This window comes from Apodemus sylvaticus, chromosome 14 (genome assembly GCF_947179515.1).
Source record: "Apodemus sylvaticus chromosome 14, mApoSyl1.1, whole genome shotgun sequence".
NCBI classification, from domain to species: Eukaryota; Metazoa; Chordata; class Mammalia; order Rodentia; family Muridae; genus Apodemus; species Apodemus sylvaticus.
The window spans coordinates 46,047,830-46,068,204 of NC_067485.1; the positions used below are offsets into that span (position 1 = coordinate 46,047,830).

General features: G+C 42.6%; 1 protein-coding gene across 2 annotated transcripts in view; it reads right to left on the reverse strand.

The window, feature by feature from the left end:
• The window catches only part of Elmo1 (engulfment and cell motility 1), a 516,925-nt gene that overhangs the window by 11,039 nt on the left and 485,511 nt on the right, over positions 1-20,375 (reverse strand). For both annotated transcript variants that reach the window (XM_052156292.1, XM_052156291.1), the window contains exons 19-20: positions 13,601-13,708; positions 5,830-5,912 (exon numbers count right to left, since the gene is read on the reverse strand). In XM_052156292.1, the coding sequence (XP_052012252.1) occupies positions 5,830-5,912; positions 13,601-13,708 (191 nt within the window). The remainder of the gene's footprint in view (positions 1-5,829; positions 5,913-13,600; positions 13,709-20,375) is intronic.

A 20,375-nucleotide genomic window follows, 5' to 3' on the forward strand; every position in this document is an offset into this window, starting at 1 on the left:
TGGCAAACCTCTGTCTCCAAAGACATTAACACTATGATACAGAGCAGTAGCAAAATTGCTGTTATGAAGTAGCAACAAAAATAATTTTATAGTTGGGGATCCCCACAATATGAAGAACTGTATTAAAGGGTCTCAGAATTAGGAGGGCTGAGAGCCACTGCTTTAGTTCCAAGAGGTTGAGCCGCTTTTGCCCCATTACCATTCTTTGTGAGAACTCATCAGATCTCTGAAGGTCAGTACTGACTGACTAAATATGCAGACATGCACACTGCAGAAGAAACCTCAAGGGAAGGGGCAACCATCTTGATATTGCCATCCTATGGCACAGTAAGACTAAATCACGATGAACACAGTCTCTTGTTTCTGGATGCTAATACCTAAAATGGCCTTGTTCAGCAGTTTACCTCATGGAGAGTTTTGCTGCACAAAATCTCAGAATCTGTTCCATAGCTGCAAACACTATCTGAAGAGCTAACACTATACCTTGGCTTTTGGACACCAGACTGGTGGTCCTGCTGTAGGCATGCTTTGGTTAACTCTTCCTTGAAACTGCAGATAGCCCTCTCTTACCCATAAGTCTCAAAGGGGGTGGCAGTGTCTTTGGGTTCTGGAAAAATAGTTGTGAGTGTGAAGCTGAGGAAGAATGGTAGCTTTGTTTCTGGTTTTGACCCTGTCTGAAAAAATGAGGTCTTTGGATACTGATAATATCATGAGGAAAGTAATTCTCAAGTATATGCGAATGTCAGAGCCAGGCTGATGGAACATTGCATGAGGCTGGAAATGGCGGGAGTGGCTGGAACACCTGGTAAGCACAAGGACGCAGCTTCCACTTACAGACAAGTTTACCTATTTACAGAAGTATACCCTACCCACCCGTACGCTCAGATAACCCTACAGCAACTATCTACAGTCCATCCCTCCATTCAGTTTTTTAACGACATCCTGAAAACAATGAAAACACCAGCACCTTAGGAAAGATTATTTGCTATTTTGTTTGTGAATTTGCATGCAGTCTGAAAAAAGGCGGACAAGTACACATGTATAATGTGTTCTCGAGATCTTGTCTCCACACCTGGAGTCTCTCTCTCCTTCTCTCCCTATCCCTTTATCAGGCCACAGCAGAATCAGATTCCTTCTTCTTTTCCACTTGAGCTTGGCTGAGCTTTCCCCTGTTTTCAGGTTCATTATCTTAATTTCTGTTCACTTCTTATTAAACTTCTTGCCTTTTATAGAATTTATGACAGGGACACTAATACTTTTGGGACATGCTTCTCTTCTAAGCACCTAATAGAAATGTCCTTATAAATTATGCTTCTGTTGTATCCAGAGAAGTTGTTTTGTGAATTTTATTTACTTTGAGATGCAAATTTCTCTTGGGATTTTTTTAAAAATTATTGGTTATTTAGAAGTGTATTCTTAAATTTCCAAATATTTACATTTTGGTTTTCTATTTTTTGCTATTGGTTTCTACTTTAAATTTCCAATGACCCAAGAATATGCTTTGCAATATTATTGTTCTGAAAAAAACCCCAAGATTTCAGTTTTGTCATGATGAAAACCAAATCACACACATTTTATGACTCAGTGTGTAAACTGGTGAATGTTTTTATGAGCTCAAAAGGAACGCGTATTGTCTTGCTGGCTAAAATATTCTATTAATGCCAATTTGATCAAGTTGATTAATGATGCTATTCATAGCACCAGTACCAATCTGATTGGCCTTTTCTTGATCTCTATTGGTTGCTAAAGTCTGTTTTGCTCTGTCAGTATCTGGACTTACGTATTTTGAAGCTTCTTGTTAAGTGTACATGTGTGTGAGGTAAGGTTATTGTGTCTTTTGGGAAAAATAGCTCCTTGATAATCTCCTCTCTTCTGAGGTCTGATTTGTATAAGGTTAATAGAGATAGCTCAGCTTTCTTTAGATTAGAATTAGTATGGTGTGTCTTTCCCATCTAATACTTTAAAGTTATATCAGAAGTAGTTTTCTTACAGACAGCATATAGTTCTTAATTTAATGAAAATCAATTTGTAGTCGCTGTGCCTTTTCCGTGTTTCCACTGCCAGCCCAACAGCTCAGGAACAGCTTTGCCCAATCACTATCCAGCCACTTCCAGCATCTATACATGAGGTGCCACCTGGGGCCCTATGGGAACGAGGCTGGAGCAGGAGCTGGCGAGCCCCACAATGTCTGGTGATCGACAAATATCTGTGTTCCCTGAATCAGACAACCTTTCCAAATGGATAGGGACATCCATAGAGCTATGAAGATCTGAGGTATAAACTCTCCTCAATTCCCCAGTTGCTACCTTTATAGCTATCCAGTGTTCCCCAGGCCCTGGTACCACCGCAGTGTGGGCATCCAAGAGACATCTGCCTGGACATCCCCAAGCCTAAGTGGTCTGCCCTGTGTAAGGTCAGGAGCATTTCACTCTCTAGCAAGAACCTGCTAGGAAAACCCAATGCAGCCTTTTGAACACAGGTGCTGCTAAGCTCTGGAAAATCCCACTGCTAAGAGCACCGACCCCATGTCTAGCCTCACTCCTGTGTCATCATTGTTACTCCTGAGGTGGCCTATCCTTTCGTTATGTACAGGTCTCTGTTTCTTGAGCTGTGGTGATATTTTTTGTTTTGTTTCTTCTTTTTTTTTTTTAAATTAAGTTTGCTCAACCCATTACAATGTATATTAAGTAAATACACTTTGATCATTTGTAATAAAAATCAGTCTGAAAATTGTCTCTTAATTAATGTACGTGCTGCTTATGGCGAATGTGATCAGTGGCGTGTTTAGATCAACATAAGCATGTTGATAACACCATCTATTCCCGCCCCTTCCCTTCTGCCTTCCTTTTCAGTGTGCGTGTGGCGATTGCTCCTGCCTGTCTCCTTAATTCAGCTCCCATTTGCTCCGCGTATCCCGTCGCTTTCACACTGCAATACACTCCACTGTGATCTTACGTGTGAACACGTGCCATGGCTTTTGTGTGGCTGACTTAAAAAAATCAATATTTTTATTTTATCTTCCCCTTTGCTTTCTCTGATACTACTCTTGCGTCTACTTTGATCTAAGTTTCTAGTCCTTATCATGTCTATTCTGTCAGAACCAATTCATTTGAACACTTCTTGCATAATGTTGACTTTTTCTACTGTAGCCGACAACATTATACATCATCGTTATTGCTTTCCAATCCGACAAGTTCTCTATCTGTGTTGTTCTGGTAAAAGGCAAATGATTTACACAGTCTAAAGGGAAACCAGAGCTCTGACCCTGATGACTGTCCTGTTTCTGTAGACTACCCCATCTCACCCTTCTTTTTAGGGTAAGAGGAGGCATGCCTCTAATTTCTATGGAATCTATTAGGTAATACAGAATGACATAGTGAGGTCTTTAGAGTGATAATTCATGTTACTATAGCAAGAATATTTTTTGTCTTACATGGATATGTATATGTGGTATGTATGGATGTTCACATGCCTGGGCTCACATTGGTGTGCTTTCAACTACACATGCATGTGTGTAGATCTGTAACTGCAGGCTCAAAGTTGACATTAGGCGTCTTCCTAGATCATTTTCCATTGTACTTACTGCCCCAGGGCCTCTCCCTAAACCTGCCACTTTGTTCAGCTTCTTAATATAAGGAGGAGAGTGACAGTTCTCCAAACGTTCACGTGCTGGGCTGTGGTAGGAAACTTCTCTGAACGTATTTTACAGAATCCCCAGTTCAAGTCCTGGCAGACTGCTCTGCTGCCAGCCATCCCGCCCCCAGCCCTCTGGGTTAGCCTCTTCTGTTGTCGATGTCGGCGCATGGCTTCCTGCTCAGCTCAAGTGTTATCTAACCAGGAACCTTTAGGGAGCTGAGCGAAGTCTGTGCTCTCTGAGGCTGCAGATGCAACACCTGACATGTGAAACATATGGCAGTCCCTGCTGCTGTTGAAGGAAGTCAGCACCGTAAGAGGCAAACCATGAAATCTGAGATTGTTGCCACAGTTCAGAATGCTCCTCGGAGTCTATGCACAATACAATCCTCGTCTTTTTGACATGGACACCCCCACAGGTGTTAGGCAGCAGATTACCCAGACCATAGTCTCTCCAGCATTCCTTCGTATTATTATGCTTGTCATTGGAGCACCTTATAGGCTGGTGCTCCAAAGAAGGAACACATGTGGACTTGAGTTGAATTATATCTTTATAACACAAGCAGCAAGGATTTGCATATCAGCATCCTCGCCTGTATCTTTCCCTTCTGACATCTTGAACAATACCTTCACAGTACCTTTTGTTTTCTCTGAGCATAACTGTGTGCAATGACCTTTTATCTTCATTTGAAATCAGAACACAGGTATTATTTTTGTTAATGCTGATTGATAAGCAGGATAGATAGTTTTATTCATTCCTTTTAGACACTGTTTTTAGACTCAAAATAAATGATCGACTCATGCCGCATTTGGCATCTAGAGCAGCCAGGCAAATCTAGACTTTGTTTTGTTTTGGTTTTGAGACAGGATTTTGCTGTGTGGTCCAGTCTGGCTTGTGATTTGTTTTCTTGCTTCATCCTCCTTCGTGCTAGGATTGCAGGTGTGTACTGCCACACACAGCCAAATTGTTTTGTTGATGTAGCATATAACATACAAGATGCATGGGGTATACATAAAGAACTGGATCCTTAATGGACCCTCTGACCTAGAAACAAACAAAACAATGTGGACCATCATGATGAAAACTTGTTGGTAACCTAAAAAGAGATGAGGAGGAATGCTGCATTGTTCATGTTATCTAAGCATGTACTCCTGGGAACTGTTCATGGTACCCAAGCATGTATTCCTGGGCATTGTTCATGGTACCTAAACATGTATTCCTGGGTACTGTTCATGGTACCTAAGCATGTATTCCTGGGCATTGTTCATGGTATCTAAGCATGTACTTCTGGGTACTGTTCATGGTACCTAAGCATGTATTTCTGGGTACTGTTCATGGTACCTAAGCATGTATTCCTGGGCATTGTTCATGGTATCTAAGCATGTACTTCTGGGTACTGTTCATGGTACCTAAGCATGTATTTCTGGGTACTGTTCATGGTACCTAAGCATGTATTCCTGGGAATTGTTCATGGTATCTAAGCATGTACTCCTGGGTACTGTTCATGGTATCTAAGCATGTATTCCAGGGCATTGTTCATGGTATCTAAGTATGTACTCCGGGGTACTGTTCATGGTACCTAAGCATGCATTTCTGGGTACTGTCCATGGTACCTAAGCATGTATTCCTGAACACTGTTCATGGTAACCAAGCATGTATCCCTGAGCATTGTTCATGGTACCTAAACATGTACTCCTGGGTATTACTCTTCTTTAAGCTTCATTTGGATACTTTAGTCTACGTAGTGTTTTCTAATATCCTTTGACTTGTGAGGCTGGTGTCCTCCTGTCTTGGGCTTCCCTGAGGCTCCGTGAGGGCATATAGGGAGAGGGACTATACACACGAGGCGAGAAGCAGGCTGCAGAATGGACGAAGAAGAGAGGAGGAGGCTCATACAAAGACAGAGGGAGGGTAACCATTGTGCTTTCTAAGGTTGGAAGTAGACAGAGAGTGACAGGAGAGAACAGGCTCTAGAAAAGTGATTGTGCAGAGAAAGTAAAAGCACCAAACAGGGAAGGAATCGATCAGGAAAGAAACAAGGAGAGCTGAGATGTGCAACCTTACATAAAATACTTTTCAGTTCCATGGTGAATCGTCCAATACATGCATAAGTGAAGGGTGGGATTACTCTAATGGCTCACTGGAGAGACAGACATTACGGGGAGAGACATTTAGAATGGTCTAGAGAATCATACCTTGTTCTGTTTAAGGGCACCTTTCTCTTTCATATGAGGGCAGTCCTTCCCCGTCACCACTGCTTTGATATCTGCCACCGGCACTGCAATCATAAAAATAAAAAAGTTACGACATCACTGGAAGCTTCAATGTCAGTAAAGGAGTGAATTTGCTACCATGGTTGGCACCACCTGAAGCCACTGCAGAAAGAAAAAGGCAGAGATGTGACAAGAGGAAAAGAAGTCAGGCAGTGTTTAGAACCAGGTACTTGAGCATATTATGTTTTGGTAAAATGTATCTCTAGCATGGTATTTCCATAAATATAATCTGGTTCACTAAAACCTGAAATAATCCCCATGGTGGTCGTGTTGTAAGCGACGGGGTTATAACAGATGCAGCAGTAGGTAACAGTGCTCATTACAATATGCGAGGTTCTAACACTGACATTGTAAGGGCTTCTGAGTCCCAGGAGCAATGCCAAGCTTCACATGTATTGGTATTTCTAGCCATAGCATTTGCACATATGGTGTTTGTTTCTCAGGGTTGGATAAACAGAGTAAGAGGATCCATCTCAGATCACCAATCTGACTCCAAACAATTCTGAACTTTCTTTCCAAATTGCTCCCTTTCCCAAATCATGAACTGTCATAGCAGTTCAGTAAGGTTTGGTTGTCCTTGTTCAACAGGCATTGGAAATAAACTCAATAAAATAAAGGATACCTTCCTTTCTTACTGAGCCTTTAGAAAATAATGCAGTTAGAGAGAATGATGCTATATTATGGCTTGCTCGGGAGTAGGAAGAAGATAAGAAACAGGAAAGGCTCGGCATTCAAAACACTCTTTAAAATTAAATAAGAGAGAAAAGGATGAGTAGTGTGGCCCAGACTCTTGATTTAAAAAAACACAAACAAACAAACAAACAAAAACAACTAAAAAACACTAAGTTATTCATCCTTCTGCAATCCCAAATTGTTCACTCCCACAATGACTGTGAATCTAGCTGCACACGCTGCCTAGCTTGGTTTTACTAAAAGGGGGGTTGTAAGCAACCGGTTTCTTACACTTTCTTATAGGAGAACTTAATGGCAGATTTCATAGTTAAAGCTTGCACACATTCACTAAACAAACTGTAGTGTGGATAACAGCAAAATTATAAAGTTATGGAATATTAAAACAACAGTAAAAGCTAATTTCCCAGGAACACTAAGACTCTGCCTAAGTCTGGAAAACACAGCCAGAGCTCTCGAGCCCAGAGAAGGGAGCATGCTATGAGCTTTCATCTCCGGAGGCTTTGCCAGAATCTACTTCCTAACGTCCACTTCCCACCACGTGGCCTGATTCTTGCATTCAGTTTCGATATCAATATCTGGCTACTCCTCCTTCTGGGTGCAAGAAGACTATGCTTCCCAGAAACTTGTACAATTAATTAGCTGGGGTTTTGTGACTAGGTAAGAGGAAATACTTATCTAGACTAAGGGGCTGAAGTTCTAATCTTCCATTTCTTCTTCTTGTGTTCTATTCAGATTTTGCAGTCATGTCTGTATGTCAAAAGGGAGATTAGCTTGTGGCCCCAAGTGACTGGAAGGGTCCTTCATCAACTTAATGGGTGAGGTGTGGATTGCTGTGCACACTAGATGAGGGGCTGTTTGCTCCTGCACCATGGGGTGGCTCCTGGTTCAACCCTAAGGCTCAGCTGCCTTTTCCTTTTGGCCCTCTCCCGATGTCCTTTGAATAGGAATCCTATAGATGGGTGTTATAAATCCTGAGCCTATCTTAAACACAGACTTCAGGTTTTAAAAGTCCATTTTCATAACCAAGGGCTAGCTAGCCTTGTTGCCTCTGTGGTTGATCTCTCTGCAGGGCATACTTGAGCTCTTGGGGAAGTTGGTTACATTTGCAATGAAGACATTGAAGGGAATTTTACAATCTAATTAGCAAAACAATTTATAAAAACTTCCTAAAGCTTCACCTGGAGTTGAAAATCACAAGTACCTTGTAGAAAATTCTTTGTTATAAGATGTGAAATGTTTAATGTACTCCAGTATCCATTCTCTACAAAAGTCAGCTACCCCTTGGCTTTGAAAACATGTCGAAGGTGACAGGAAAATACAATGCTGCTTTGGATTGTCTTTTGAATCCTTAATGCAAAGGCTTCACAGGAGAAAATCTCTTTTCACTGGATATTGTGGCTATACATATTTTATATTTAAATATCCATTGTCCTTTTTCAGGGAGATAAGCTGCTGTGTCGCTAATGGGATTATGACTAAAAAGAAAACACAAACTACTAAAAATATCATCATTTTGAAAAGCTGTTTTTTCTTTCTTTCTTTCTCTTTCTCTCTCTCTCTCTCTCTCTCTCTCTCTCTCTCTCTCTCTCTCTCTCACACACACACACACACACACACACATACACACAGCTTTTCTCTAGATGCACTGGAAGATTAAACACGGGGAGAACTGAAAATAATGACCTCTCTAGTCCACACAGAAACAACAGGGCCACACTCACACAGTAGGGATTTCCTAAGGATTTCAAAGCCAAGCTAGCTTTGTAATTTGTTCTTTCTACATAGGAGAAGGATAATGCAGTTGGGCACAGAGCTAGGAGAAGCAGGAGGTCACCAGGGAAGGACGTGGAACCTTTATTCCATGGCACATCTTCATTTTTCATATTTGCTCAATTTGAGAAGCATTGGGCAGATGTGAATCCTAAGGTTCAAAATGAAGAATTCCTTACACAATGTCACACAGGGACAACTCTGGTCTTAGTGTTCCATGCTTCCTTACTAGGCTCCTGTCCCTTTGTGTTTGGAAGGTTTAAGGACCTGCATCATAATGAAATTCATCCTATAAACAGTCACCAAACACCTGACACTATTATGGACAACAAGAAGTGCATACCAAAAGGAACATGCCATGGTTGTCTCCAGAGGGTCCTGTGATAGCCCCATACCCATACAGAGGCAGATGCTAGCAGCCAACCATTGGTCTGGGTGTGGAGTCCCCAGTGGAGGAGTTGGAGGGTGGTCTAGAGGAGCTGAAGGGGTTCACAGCCCCATGGGAAGAACAATGATGTCGGCCACCCAGATGCCCCAGGACTCCCAGGGACTAAACCATCAACCAAGGGGTACACATGGTTCCAGCCAAAAGTGTGGCAGAGGAATGCCTTGTTGGGCATCAGTGGGAGGAGTGGTCCTTGGTCAGGTGAAGGCTCAATAAATGCCCCAACAAAGGGAAATCGAGGGGGGAGGAGGTGGAAGTGGGTCGGGTGGAGGGGCATATACTTGGAGGCAGGGGGTGGGAGGAGGGGTTGGGGGGTCTCTGGGGAGGGGAGAACTGGGAAAGGTTTTACCGTTTGAAATGTAATGAAGATTATATTCAATAAAATAAAAATTTAAAAAAAAGAAAAAAATGAGACCAGCCACAAATAAGGGCTTCTCTCAAACATTTGACTCCTTAGTCTTTCAAGACTCCTAGTATCTTGCAAGAAACCCTAATTATGATTTAAATGACAAAACACAAATGTGGCCACTATGATGAAAACACTTTCAGCCTTTTTTCCCTGGGGGACATCAAGAGAACTCATCTTCAGGAAGAGCTCTAAGCCTTGAGTCCATGTTTGAAGACACTGCTGTGTGCAGATATCCTCAGTAGAAGCTTTTGTGGCAAGATACAGGATGAAGGCAGTCTGTTCCAACAGTTAGGACAGAGCCTGCTTCCTAAGCTAGCACATCAGCCTCAGCACTGAGGATGGGCCAGACCTTGCCTTTGCAACCAGAGAGGCTTGATTAACCTCCTGTTCTACCACATTGGGCTGGCTCCAGATCAGAGTCTCAGATCATTTTTAGTCCAGGCAGAAAAGAAAAATAGTGAATTACAATTGGCCATGGAGCTGTTTGGCTGCCTGCAAATACCTTCATCTTACTGTTTACTAACTCATGGCTGTCAACTAGCTATACTTACTGCTTCTCTCCCTCACTTTTCTTACCTATAAAATATGGATGGAATGTCCCTTCAGGTTGCATAGCAGATAACTTATGTAAGCTCTGAGCACAGTGCCTGGCATACCTTATGCACTTAGCGTATGTCATCAGCCATTATTCCTATTACTATTAATCTGCATTAATTCTCTCAGTAGATGGAGGGACCCGGATTCTTCTCTGTGCTTCCATGACCCAAATCCCCCACTTTGCCTGGCTGTCAGCTGCTCTCTTCATCCTGGATAATAGGCTTAATGTTGGAGGAGGGCATCCGCCTGTGCTTTCCTCCCTGTCCCTCCGATGTGGGGGCAAAGAACACTGGCCTAGATTCCTTCAAACAGAGGCCTTCAAGGGCACTAGGCACGGCTAAAGCAAACGAGCCTCGGTGATGGGGTGATGGGGTGATGGGGTGATGAGGAGAGCAGCCTGTGAAGCCCGGGGTGGGAGCACAGAGAAGATGCAAGGAAAGGTAGATTTGTCAAGGGCCCCATTTCCTGTGGGTCCGGAAGCATATGAAGAGTAACAGTTGAAAGCTTTAGGGAAGAAGACAGGCAGGGGAAATCCTCTAATCCTCACCAGGACCAGTTGTAGAAAAAGGTCCAGTTAAGCAAGTGATTCATCAACCCTTCACTCTACAGCCCTGGCTAACTCAAGGGTGAGAAGGGCCTCGGGTGAGAACAGAAGTACACGGAAAGGTGATGACTCTTACCATTAATCAATAGTGACTCCCTTTTTAATTGAAAAGTAAGAATTTTTGGTAAGTTATATCTTGATTACGGTTTCCCCTCCCTCCCAGTCCCTCCCCACTTCCCCTCCCCTCTGGATCCACCCCCCTTTCTGTTTTTCATTAGAAAAGAGCAGGCTTCTAAGGAATGAAAATGAGACAAAATAAAATAAAACAAAAATAAACACATCTGAGTAGTACAAAACAAACAGAAACCGAAGAGCCCAAGAGACAGATGTCATCACACAGCCGCCCATGTCACACTCAGGCATCCTATATAAATACAAAACCAGAATGCACGATAGATACGTGAAGAACCAAGGTTGGGAGGAGGGAGGGAAGATAACATTTAAGAAGATGAAAGGAAGAGTCCCAATACAGCATTACCAACCAAGGAACCTTCAAAGATGCCATTGAGTTTATATTCTCTTCCCACACAGTCAGTTCCTTAAGAGTAGTTTGCTTCCTCAGTGAGACCCCTGTGGGAAAACTAAAATTTCATTTGCAGGTGGTTTTTAATTGGAGATAGGCTTTGGGTTAGGGATGGGTCTGTGTGTCCACTTGTTCTTTCAGCTCTAGGACCCCATCTGGGGCAGATCATGCAGGCCGCGTGTGTGCGGCCTCAGTCCGTGAGTTCATGGGTGCTTTGGCCCTGTTGTGTTGTGAAAGCCTTGCTTCCTTGGAGTCCTGGAGCCCCTCTGGCTCTTACATTCCCCATCCTCCTCTGCAGGGTTCCCAGAGCCCTGCGAGGAGGGATGTGAAGGAGACATCCATATTTTAGGGCCTTTAGGGCCTAAGCATTTCAAGGTCTCTCACTCATTTTTCTAGTGGAATACTTTTTCTGCTTTGAAGAGCCCAGGCAGTACACAGAATTGGCACAGAAAGCAACCGAGCGGGTGCTAGAAGCTACAAACATGCTTTGCTGGGTCAGGGCAGCGCTTTCTTAGGTGCACACCTTCATTTTATTTTGTAATATAAGCATGTCCCTTGCTCTGACCCTGCCGTGGATAAACACACAACCTCCCCCACCCCCACACACTCTTCAACTTATATAATTTCTACTTATTTCTCAAGAGACACTGTGTGAGGTGGCCTTTGGAATTCTGCATCACTGGGCTTGAAAGGCTGTGGAGGAAAGGGAGGGGACATCTTCAGGAGGAAGACTGCTACCTTCTCCCAGAACCCATGTCAGTCCCTTGCCACTGTGCAACCCTGAGTGGAGAAAGGAGACTCCCAGCTCCAGCTGTGCTCTCCTGCAGAACCCAGGCCAGGGCTCTCCTTGCATGCCTAGGTGATGGCTAGTTTTCTCTACTTTGGAGTTTTGGAGGTGAGAGACATTGCTTGGTGGGAAACCGTAGCAACTGCCTTTTAATAGGGCTCAGCCAACTTCTAGAACTTTCTCTAGGGCGTCTCATTTCCTACGCATTGATGTACTGCACCTCAAACTGGCAAAGCGCCAGTTGCAAGCCTATGCTTAAGTTGAGAAGTGGATTGTTTATCTGTAGGTGTGAGGATAAATTAGATGCTCAGTAAGTGGAAAGCAGGGCAGAATCAGGAGTACAGCAATTCTTTTGCCCAAACTACTTTCTCCATTTCTTGGCTAGGTCCTGGGAGGTGATGCCCTAAACGGTAGTAGTTATTTTGGGTACCAGAAACTTTTAATGCTTTTCTAGATCACTGGCTGTGGACACGCCCTAGCTCATGAGAGATTTTTTTTTTGTTTTACCAATTAACAGCAAGTGGAGAAAAAGAAGGAAACAGTGTACTCTTCACATAGCTAATTCAATGAGCAGAAAGGGCTGTCCTTTCTTCTAAGATTTAGGCTTTCTTACTGTGTGAGCATGTGTGTGTGTGTGTGTGTGCGTGTGCGTGTGCGTGTGCGTGTGTGTGTGTGTGTGTGCATGTCCATGTGTGTGTGTGCCTTCAGTTCTTGGTTTCAGATTACTTTTTCCTGCTATGGGGTATCAATAATGCATAAGCAGGTCTCCTATAGACGGAAATGAACTGCATGACATTACGAAGACCAGACTGTCCCATTTTTAAACTGGAGGAAGATTAAATGTTCTAGGCTTTCTGCCTGGGATGTCAGCAAAGAGTCTGAAAGTGTCAGGAAGTTTCCCACTCAGGTTTATTTTTGCTTCCTGTGGTCCTGAGCTGGTACAGCAGGCAGTCCAGATTTGACTTTCATGGGCCCTGGGGTGATGGGAGGGCAGATGTGAGACAGCAGGCGGCAGGAGGTCACAGACACTCCCCGGATATGGCTGTCTAAGCACAGCAGGATCAGCACTACTCTTAAAGGTTATTTAAGCATGTCCTGACAACTGGTCCCTGGATGTTTTCTCTGACTAGAGTCCTCCAAGAATGTATTACTTCTGTCTCCTTTTTCTTCCAAATTAATTCACCATCCTGGCATTTTTAAATGTTGCTTTACTAACTTTTAGTCTCTGCACTTAGAACTGAACCTTGGCACTTGTTTCCTGCTTTGGCATTAGATTAAAAGGATCACGTGTTACTGGCTCTTTAAAACCTCATGCTAAAACAAAGCTCATGGAAATGGTAAATAAATAGAAATAATACATATCTTGGAAGACTACTGAGTTCCTAGGTCATTTATCCTAAGTTCCCAAGTATGTGAGTTCTCAGAAGTAGTACTTGAATCTCACACTAACTCTATGTTCTGATTACAGGACACACTAAACCATATGTGGTAGACTTTGCTACATATAAGTTATAAGAAATTACTTTAGATCACTTGAAAATATAATTGATAAAATCAGGTTTATATATTATTCCCTTAAAATACCTCTATATACATAGACACTATCCAAAGTAGACACGCGGACTCCTACTTTACAGTGTAGGAAAGGTGTGTCAGCACCACTCTGACATCTGTCCTGCTGGTCCCTGAGCCTTAAATCCTTCTAGGCCACGTACTTGGTGGGAATGCACAGGCTGAAGTTACAGGATGAGTCAAGTTCAAATGGGTTCATTTAAGTTAATAGATTTCTGTTTGGGTTACTATGAATAAGAAGTAATTAAGCAACCAAAACCCAGGTGGTCTATCCCAGGGAAGAAGCCACTTACACTTGTCCTGCAGGGAGTCGTGGGGCACTTCTCCTTGGGGGCTCTCTTCCAAGTCGCCATAATGTAAGACCTTGTGATTTGGTGAAAGCCGACAATACCAAAACTTGTCTGAGGAGAAAAACACATGTGTAAAAGGTTCATGATTCTGGTTTTCAAAAACAACATTGTCATGACATTTCTTAATAGTGCAACCTACAGGAGAAAAGTCATTCATTTGATTTTAGACCTGTGGTTTTCAACCTTCGGAACAGGGTGACCCTTTAACACAGTTCCTCATGTTGTGATGACCCTCAACCATAACATTACTTTCGTTGCTGCTTCGTAAGTGTAATTCTGTAATGTTATGAATTGCAGTGTAAGTATTTTTGCAGAGAAAGGTTTGCAAAGGGGGCTGTGGACCTTAGGTTATTGGGAGAACCACTGGTATAGACCTTAGGAAATAATGGATTTAGTGTACTGCATGGTGAAGCTCCCTTCTGATTTTGGTATTTCAGTATCACCCACTATGCACTGCATACATTGGTGACCACCGAGAATGTCACCAAACCCTTCTATCTCAATGGCAAAGTATTTTTCAAGAGGGTGGTTTCCACAGGCATTCCATCAGTGGCTGTAACCAACAACAGGGCTAGTCTGTAGCAACAAAATCTTGGCACAGTGGAGACAGGTGAAGGAAGAATAGCTTTGGGGGCTTTGAGATGCTTCTACGTTGATTTCCAGCCTGCTGAGACAGCTGTACACAAGGTCATGCTTCAGGTAATCCAAACACCTACTAACAGTCCACATCCTGCTAACAGTCCACATCCATAACATGCGAATAAATTATCAGGACATTGGTAATACACTTGGAAGTGGGGTCCAGCAGAAAGTGCCTGAATAATTTAGGATTTAGGCAAAGAATGATGGTGTTCGCAAGCAGCCTCCCTCTCCTAAACCCTTTAGTATAGTGCCTGACTGGAAATGGCCAAGAATGTAAGGATATTCTTACTCTGAATTCTCACAGTTTTATGCCTTCACCTCCCAAGGGTGATAAAAAAAAATATGAGCAAGACAAAGGCAGAGAGAAGGAGGCAAGTATGACCGGTGTAGAGCTATACATTTACAGATTAAGAAGATGAACCTTGACTCCCCTGTTTGTATAGCTATGAGGGCTCAATTAGATGATGCCTCCTCCAGAAAGGATTCTTTGATGACCATTATGATCTGAGCTTCTCCGTAAACTGTTTGCACAAATAAAACATGGGCTGACATGACATACATATACATGTTAGCCATCTTAATGTTCCCTGTTGTGAAATATAAAGTAAGCAACCGAGGTAACGCTCCCTGGTCCACACAAGGGAAGCAGCTCTCCCTGGTGGAAATACCACGGACAGATGCTTATCTGACAAGATATTCCAGGGTCCTCATCACCCTGACTGTGTGTGAAAGTGTGCCACTGTGTTCATAACGGCTATGGTCCCAGGGTTTTGGTACAGTACTGGATTCTGAATGTGTGCACGGTTGGTGTTGGCTAAACTAGACAACGAAGACAAGGAGATTTATTTCAAGCACACCAGGCACACAGTATCTGTGCCCTACCAGTCTCTTGATACTTTCACGCACCTGGTTCACCCTATGGTCTTGGTCAAATCACCTCATTACTGTACCCACAGTCCTAAGTTGTTTTGAAACTGCTCTGACAAAAATGCTATCCATTACATTTTAAGAAAAAGAAGATTTTCAATATAAAATTGTTTTCACTGAAATAGTCCTATCTTAATTGTAATTCACTTAATCAACAAAAAAGCTTTAAAAATGGCAGTAAAAGCTACATAATGAACAATGAAAATGCCCATTGTCTGTGATTCTTGATGTCCTAGAGTATAAGAGACTTTTAGAATTATTTGAGAATCCCTGGCTGTATCTAGAACATGACAACTATGCACTTAAAAGGGTCTGAACTCTGCTGAAAACTAAAACCAAATGAAACACTGAAGAGGAGAAGGAAGAGGAGGAAGAGGAGGAGGAGGAGGAGGAGGAGGAGAATTATGCAATGCCCATGAATTTATCTGGGCTTGCAACGTCTCAAAATCATTTTATACATACAGCAATCACAGGTGATTATAGAATGGACTTTAAAGAGAGTTAAGCAAGTCATTCCCTCACTAATTCACAGCCATTATAATCAGTAAATGAAAAATTACTGGGTTTCCACAAGAAGAATGCATTTGGGGGGACTGAGCTAGAATTTACAGTAGGAATAGTGAAAACCAGAGGACATCAAATGTTCTAAGCAGCCTAGAACTGTTAGAGCCCGAGATAACAGGGCATGCTGGTCCTTTCTTCACACAAAGACTGCATGGCCTATGGCCTGGTCTACATGGCCTATGATGGCCATGATGTTTTGTAAGGTATGTTACCTCTGAGGAACTTTTGGGGCTGAGTTACTGATGGGTAATAGGAAGGAGGCCAGTGAGGTGTGACACTGGGAGCCTCAGTTCTTTGGTTGATTAAGGTCTGTCTGCTCTTTAGAGAAATACCTTCTTTGCAAGCTGGGGCTAGCCCATGACTCAGTTGTACTCTGTGAAGCCATCAAGTCTATATGGTGCAATGATCATTTATACTCAGTTTGGTCTGATGGGAAAAATTATTAAATTCAACTAGTTTAGTACAACATGGCATGAAGTTTCACAATGTATATACATTTATTAACTATATTGATTTTTGTATTGCTGTTTACATTTAGGATAAAGTGATTTACCTAAGAGTATTCCTCAGGAATAGCAAGGAGTCATTAAATGAATGACAGACATGGAAGACTGACACTCAAAGACTGCCACAAAGATATTGCATCAATTCATGGTGGCAATTAGAGAGAAAGACCACATAAATGAAGTTTCCAGGCCTGAGAAGTAGGGACCAAGACAATCTAGAATAAGAAGAGGGAATTTCTCTTTTATACATAATGCATTCTCAATTCATAAACCATTACAGAACAGTGGCTACTTATCACTTGTCAGAAAAGACCACATACTTTGCAAAGATGCATGGAAACACAAGAAGCTACCTGCAGCTCTGGCCTGTCTATCTGCTTTGTAACCAAAGAGAACTTTTTCCTTGAAGAGGCTTACATTACCTTGTGTTGCAGGACATTACTCTTCCCTGGTTTTCTTGCTATCTTTAGCTAGTTCTTTTATTCTCTATACAAGTTCCTCTTACTCTCCACTACTATAATGGCCAAGAGCAAAGCACTTGTGCATGCGTGATGGAAGCTATGTATTCCTCTCTTTCTCAGCAAGTAAGAAGTTTTGGATGGATACAAAATGATAAAACGGGCAGAAGAGACAGAAAGCATGTCTTGATTTGTGATCAAGTGGGAGGGTGCTAAGGTAGCATTTTCTTTAGGATGAAAGCTGCAGACTTAGGGTGAGAGCCATCATGACATCATTTAATTCTGTCTCAAAGGCAGGGCTGCCATTGGGAAGCGTGCACAAGTACAGCACACTGACATTGTGGTAGGGACATCAGTTTTCAGTCAACAGCAGCTGCTTGATTTGTAGTTTTCTTTTGTGGGGGAAAAATGTGCATTTTCCTTTTAAGACTCAGCATGATGCTATGAGTTCCTCAGTTCCTTTGGGCAATACAAGAGTGGATCTCGTCCTTAAAAGCAATTAGAAAGAAGCAATGAGAACATTATCAAGGATTGTTTACTAGTATCTGTAGAGGATGTGAGCGCTAATGTGGAGGCCTTGCAGTCAATTGCAAACTAGAATATATTAACAGTTGTCTTTCGTTCTCCAAACTAAAAAATATGGAGACAATTTTGTGCTTCAATCTTTTCCTTTCTTCTTACTCACTTTGTCTTTCAGTCTCCCCTTATCCCCCTCCTTTGTCATTGATCATTCCCTCCCCTCCTCCCTCCATGCTCCCAACCCCATGCTAATGGTCAGAGGGTTTCAAAACCCACATTTTCATTTCTTTTCTGTACTGCAATTATTCTAACCAAAAGCAACCCGGGGTTGGATGGTAGGGCTTTATTTGGCTTCTATTTCTGAGTCATAATCCATCGTTGAAGAAAGTTGATAGCTAGGCAGAACTCATGGAGGAGCTGTTTCCTGACTCGTCCACAGGCATAGCTGCCGTTCTTACATAGCCTAAGACGGCCTACCTGCCTGGGGACAGTGCTGTCCACCATGGGCTGAGCGCTCCTGCATCAGAAATCAGGACAATTGGCACAGATATGGCAGACATGTCCACAGGCCAGTTTGATGTAGCTGATTCTCCAAGTGGAGCTATACTCTGACATGCTCCTAGGCACTGTCAAGCTGACAGGCAATGCTAACTGGGAGAGCCCATAAACCTGGGAGGGGGAAAGGTCCAGTTAAAGCAATTTCTGATGTCACACAGATTACTAATAGCTCAAAATCAGAGAAGTGAAAATTTTATAACACTGTCCAACAGAACTTTCTACAATAATGAGAATGATTTGAGTCTCCTTTAGCCAATAAGAAAGACCAAGACTCAGCCTTTCCAAGTCAAAGAAGAGCTCTTGACAGTGCCTGGAAAGGGAAATGCTACTTCCCCAGTGATAAGACCCACAAAGTTCTCTGTTGGTTTATGGAGGAGGATGAATGGTACCTGTGGCTGGCAGTTCAGCCCCTTCTACCTTCCAAATACTTCTCAATTCAATGAATGTCCTTCAAAACCAGAAACTGCTCTGATTCTGAATTCTGCCTCCTTGAATGCATTGTATCCTCTCCTAGCTCATGATTCCAGGGCTCTCACACACTCAGGAAGATGATTGGTCTTAATAAATATTGGGGTATACCTCATAGACCTTGACTAAACACCTGATTCTGATACTCAGTTTTATCCCTTAGCAAAATTATAGTCTGAGAAACTACTGTTCTTCACTTGCAAAGTGATAGCCTTAACTGCTTGAGTAAAACATACATGATGTGTATATCTTGCATCCTCCATAGGACTGGCTACGAACACTCATTCATTCCAATCAGAGAACATGTCCCTTTAACCCCACTGTCTACCCTTCCACATTTCAGAAATGGTAATTACCTGTTATTTTGACCTATTGGATGACTTTTCCAAAATTCAACTGTTTTTGCTTCATTTGGAAATACACACTTATTTGTATCTGCCTCCTTGGTAAAAAGAGCTGATTAGGTTTCATGAATCACAAAAAGAGAAACGTAATTAAAACAGAGGAAAGAAGCAGCTTGTTGCCCAGAAGGGTTGATAAAGATGCTGTGCCTGCATGATCCATTTGGCTCCAGGTTTCTGACTGAATTATAAGAGTTACGTGAGGTACAAAGGCCTTGCTGCCTGAAGTGGGAAGACAAGCACGATCCAGCGCAGAATTCTGAGATAACTGTCACGCTGGCACTTAAAGACCGGAAGCTCCCAAGCACCTTTCGTGAGAAGCAAGCTTTATGGTATCATTTCTTGAAATGATTCTCTGGTGTCTAGCCCGAAGGTTATCAAGACCATTCAATGCAAGCGATTCTGAGAAACCTGAATTTCTAAAATGTAGAAAGTAGAGGGAAACGTTGGAGACTGCACTCTCTTGAAGCAATAATGGCTGTACCGCAGACAACCTCTAGGTGTTTATCTTTTCTCTCCCCTCCAGAAGTACAAGGGACAGAGAAGAATGACAAGACTTACATTGTGTCAGCAGAAAGAGAAAAGCAGGCTGGAGACATCCAATAGCAGTCTGCTTCCTATGCTTAAAATTATATGCCAAGAACGAACAACATACAACAGTCCTGAGTAGTTCTGATTGCTTGATAAGCATCATATTAAGTGCTAAAGAGATTTTACTTAACCCTTGCAACTACCCACTTGGTGTAGGAAGTAACATCATCCTTGCATGACAGGGGAGAAGAAGAGTGCAGGTTGAGGGGTAGATTGTTAACGGCTGCCCAGCCTGGAATGGCGAGACTGGGACTTAAGCCACATTAATATGTGTCACATGACTGTCTGTCTCCCAGGTGTACTGGGGCCAGATATTCCAGAAGCCCAGACTTGTCTTGTTTGCATCAGATTGTCCAAGTATCAGAGTTATAGATGAGATAGGACGATAGGCAAGTGCCAACTGCATTTCTGATAAAATGTAGCAAAAGAAAAGATGTTTTGCAAACTCCTCCACTTCCAGTTCTGTGGGACTGGGAACTTCCACTGTTTCCCCTGTGAACTTAATTACTGAATCTGCTCAGCTGTGTCCTCCTCCCTGTTAGACAAGTTGGAAAGGATGAGGGAAGTGGCCATGGCTCCTACACAGGGAGTAGCAGATCTAATCTATGACAAAGACTCCTTGAACATGTATGTACTTGATGGAGTGGAAATCAGTTTTACAGCCCAGCCAACTTGGCTGTGCAGAATCTAAATGCAGTGTTCTGATGGAGCTATGCAAAAGCACACGGAGTAAGGGCAGAGGGCCAGGAGTGAGACCTGCATGGCGACGCCCACGTGTTTGCGAATTCGTTGGGTAGATGCTAACACCTTTATTCATTAGAAAGTTAATCAACAATAAATATTTTTAAAAACAAAAATCTGCAATTATCTTATACTGGAAGGGAGTTGTGGTAGAGTCAATCCATTTCAGCCTAGAAAGGGATATTAATAGGATACTGGTCTGAAAGGCTCAGTGTGGCCCCAAGCACTGGGATTCAATGGGCATTAGTGACTGCTTTTAGTGTCTCTATATGCTTTTCCCATTTCAAATACTTCTGGGTCTTTTGCCCGATGTCAAGCACAAAAAGAAAATGTTTTAAGTTAC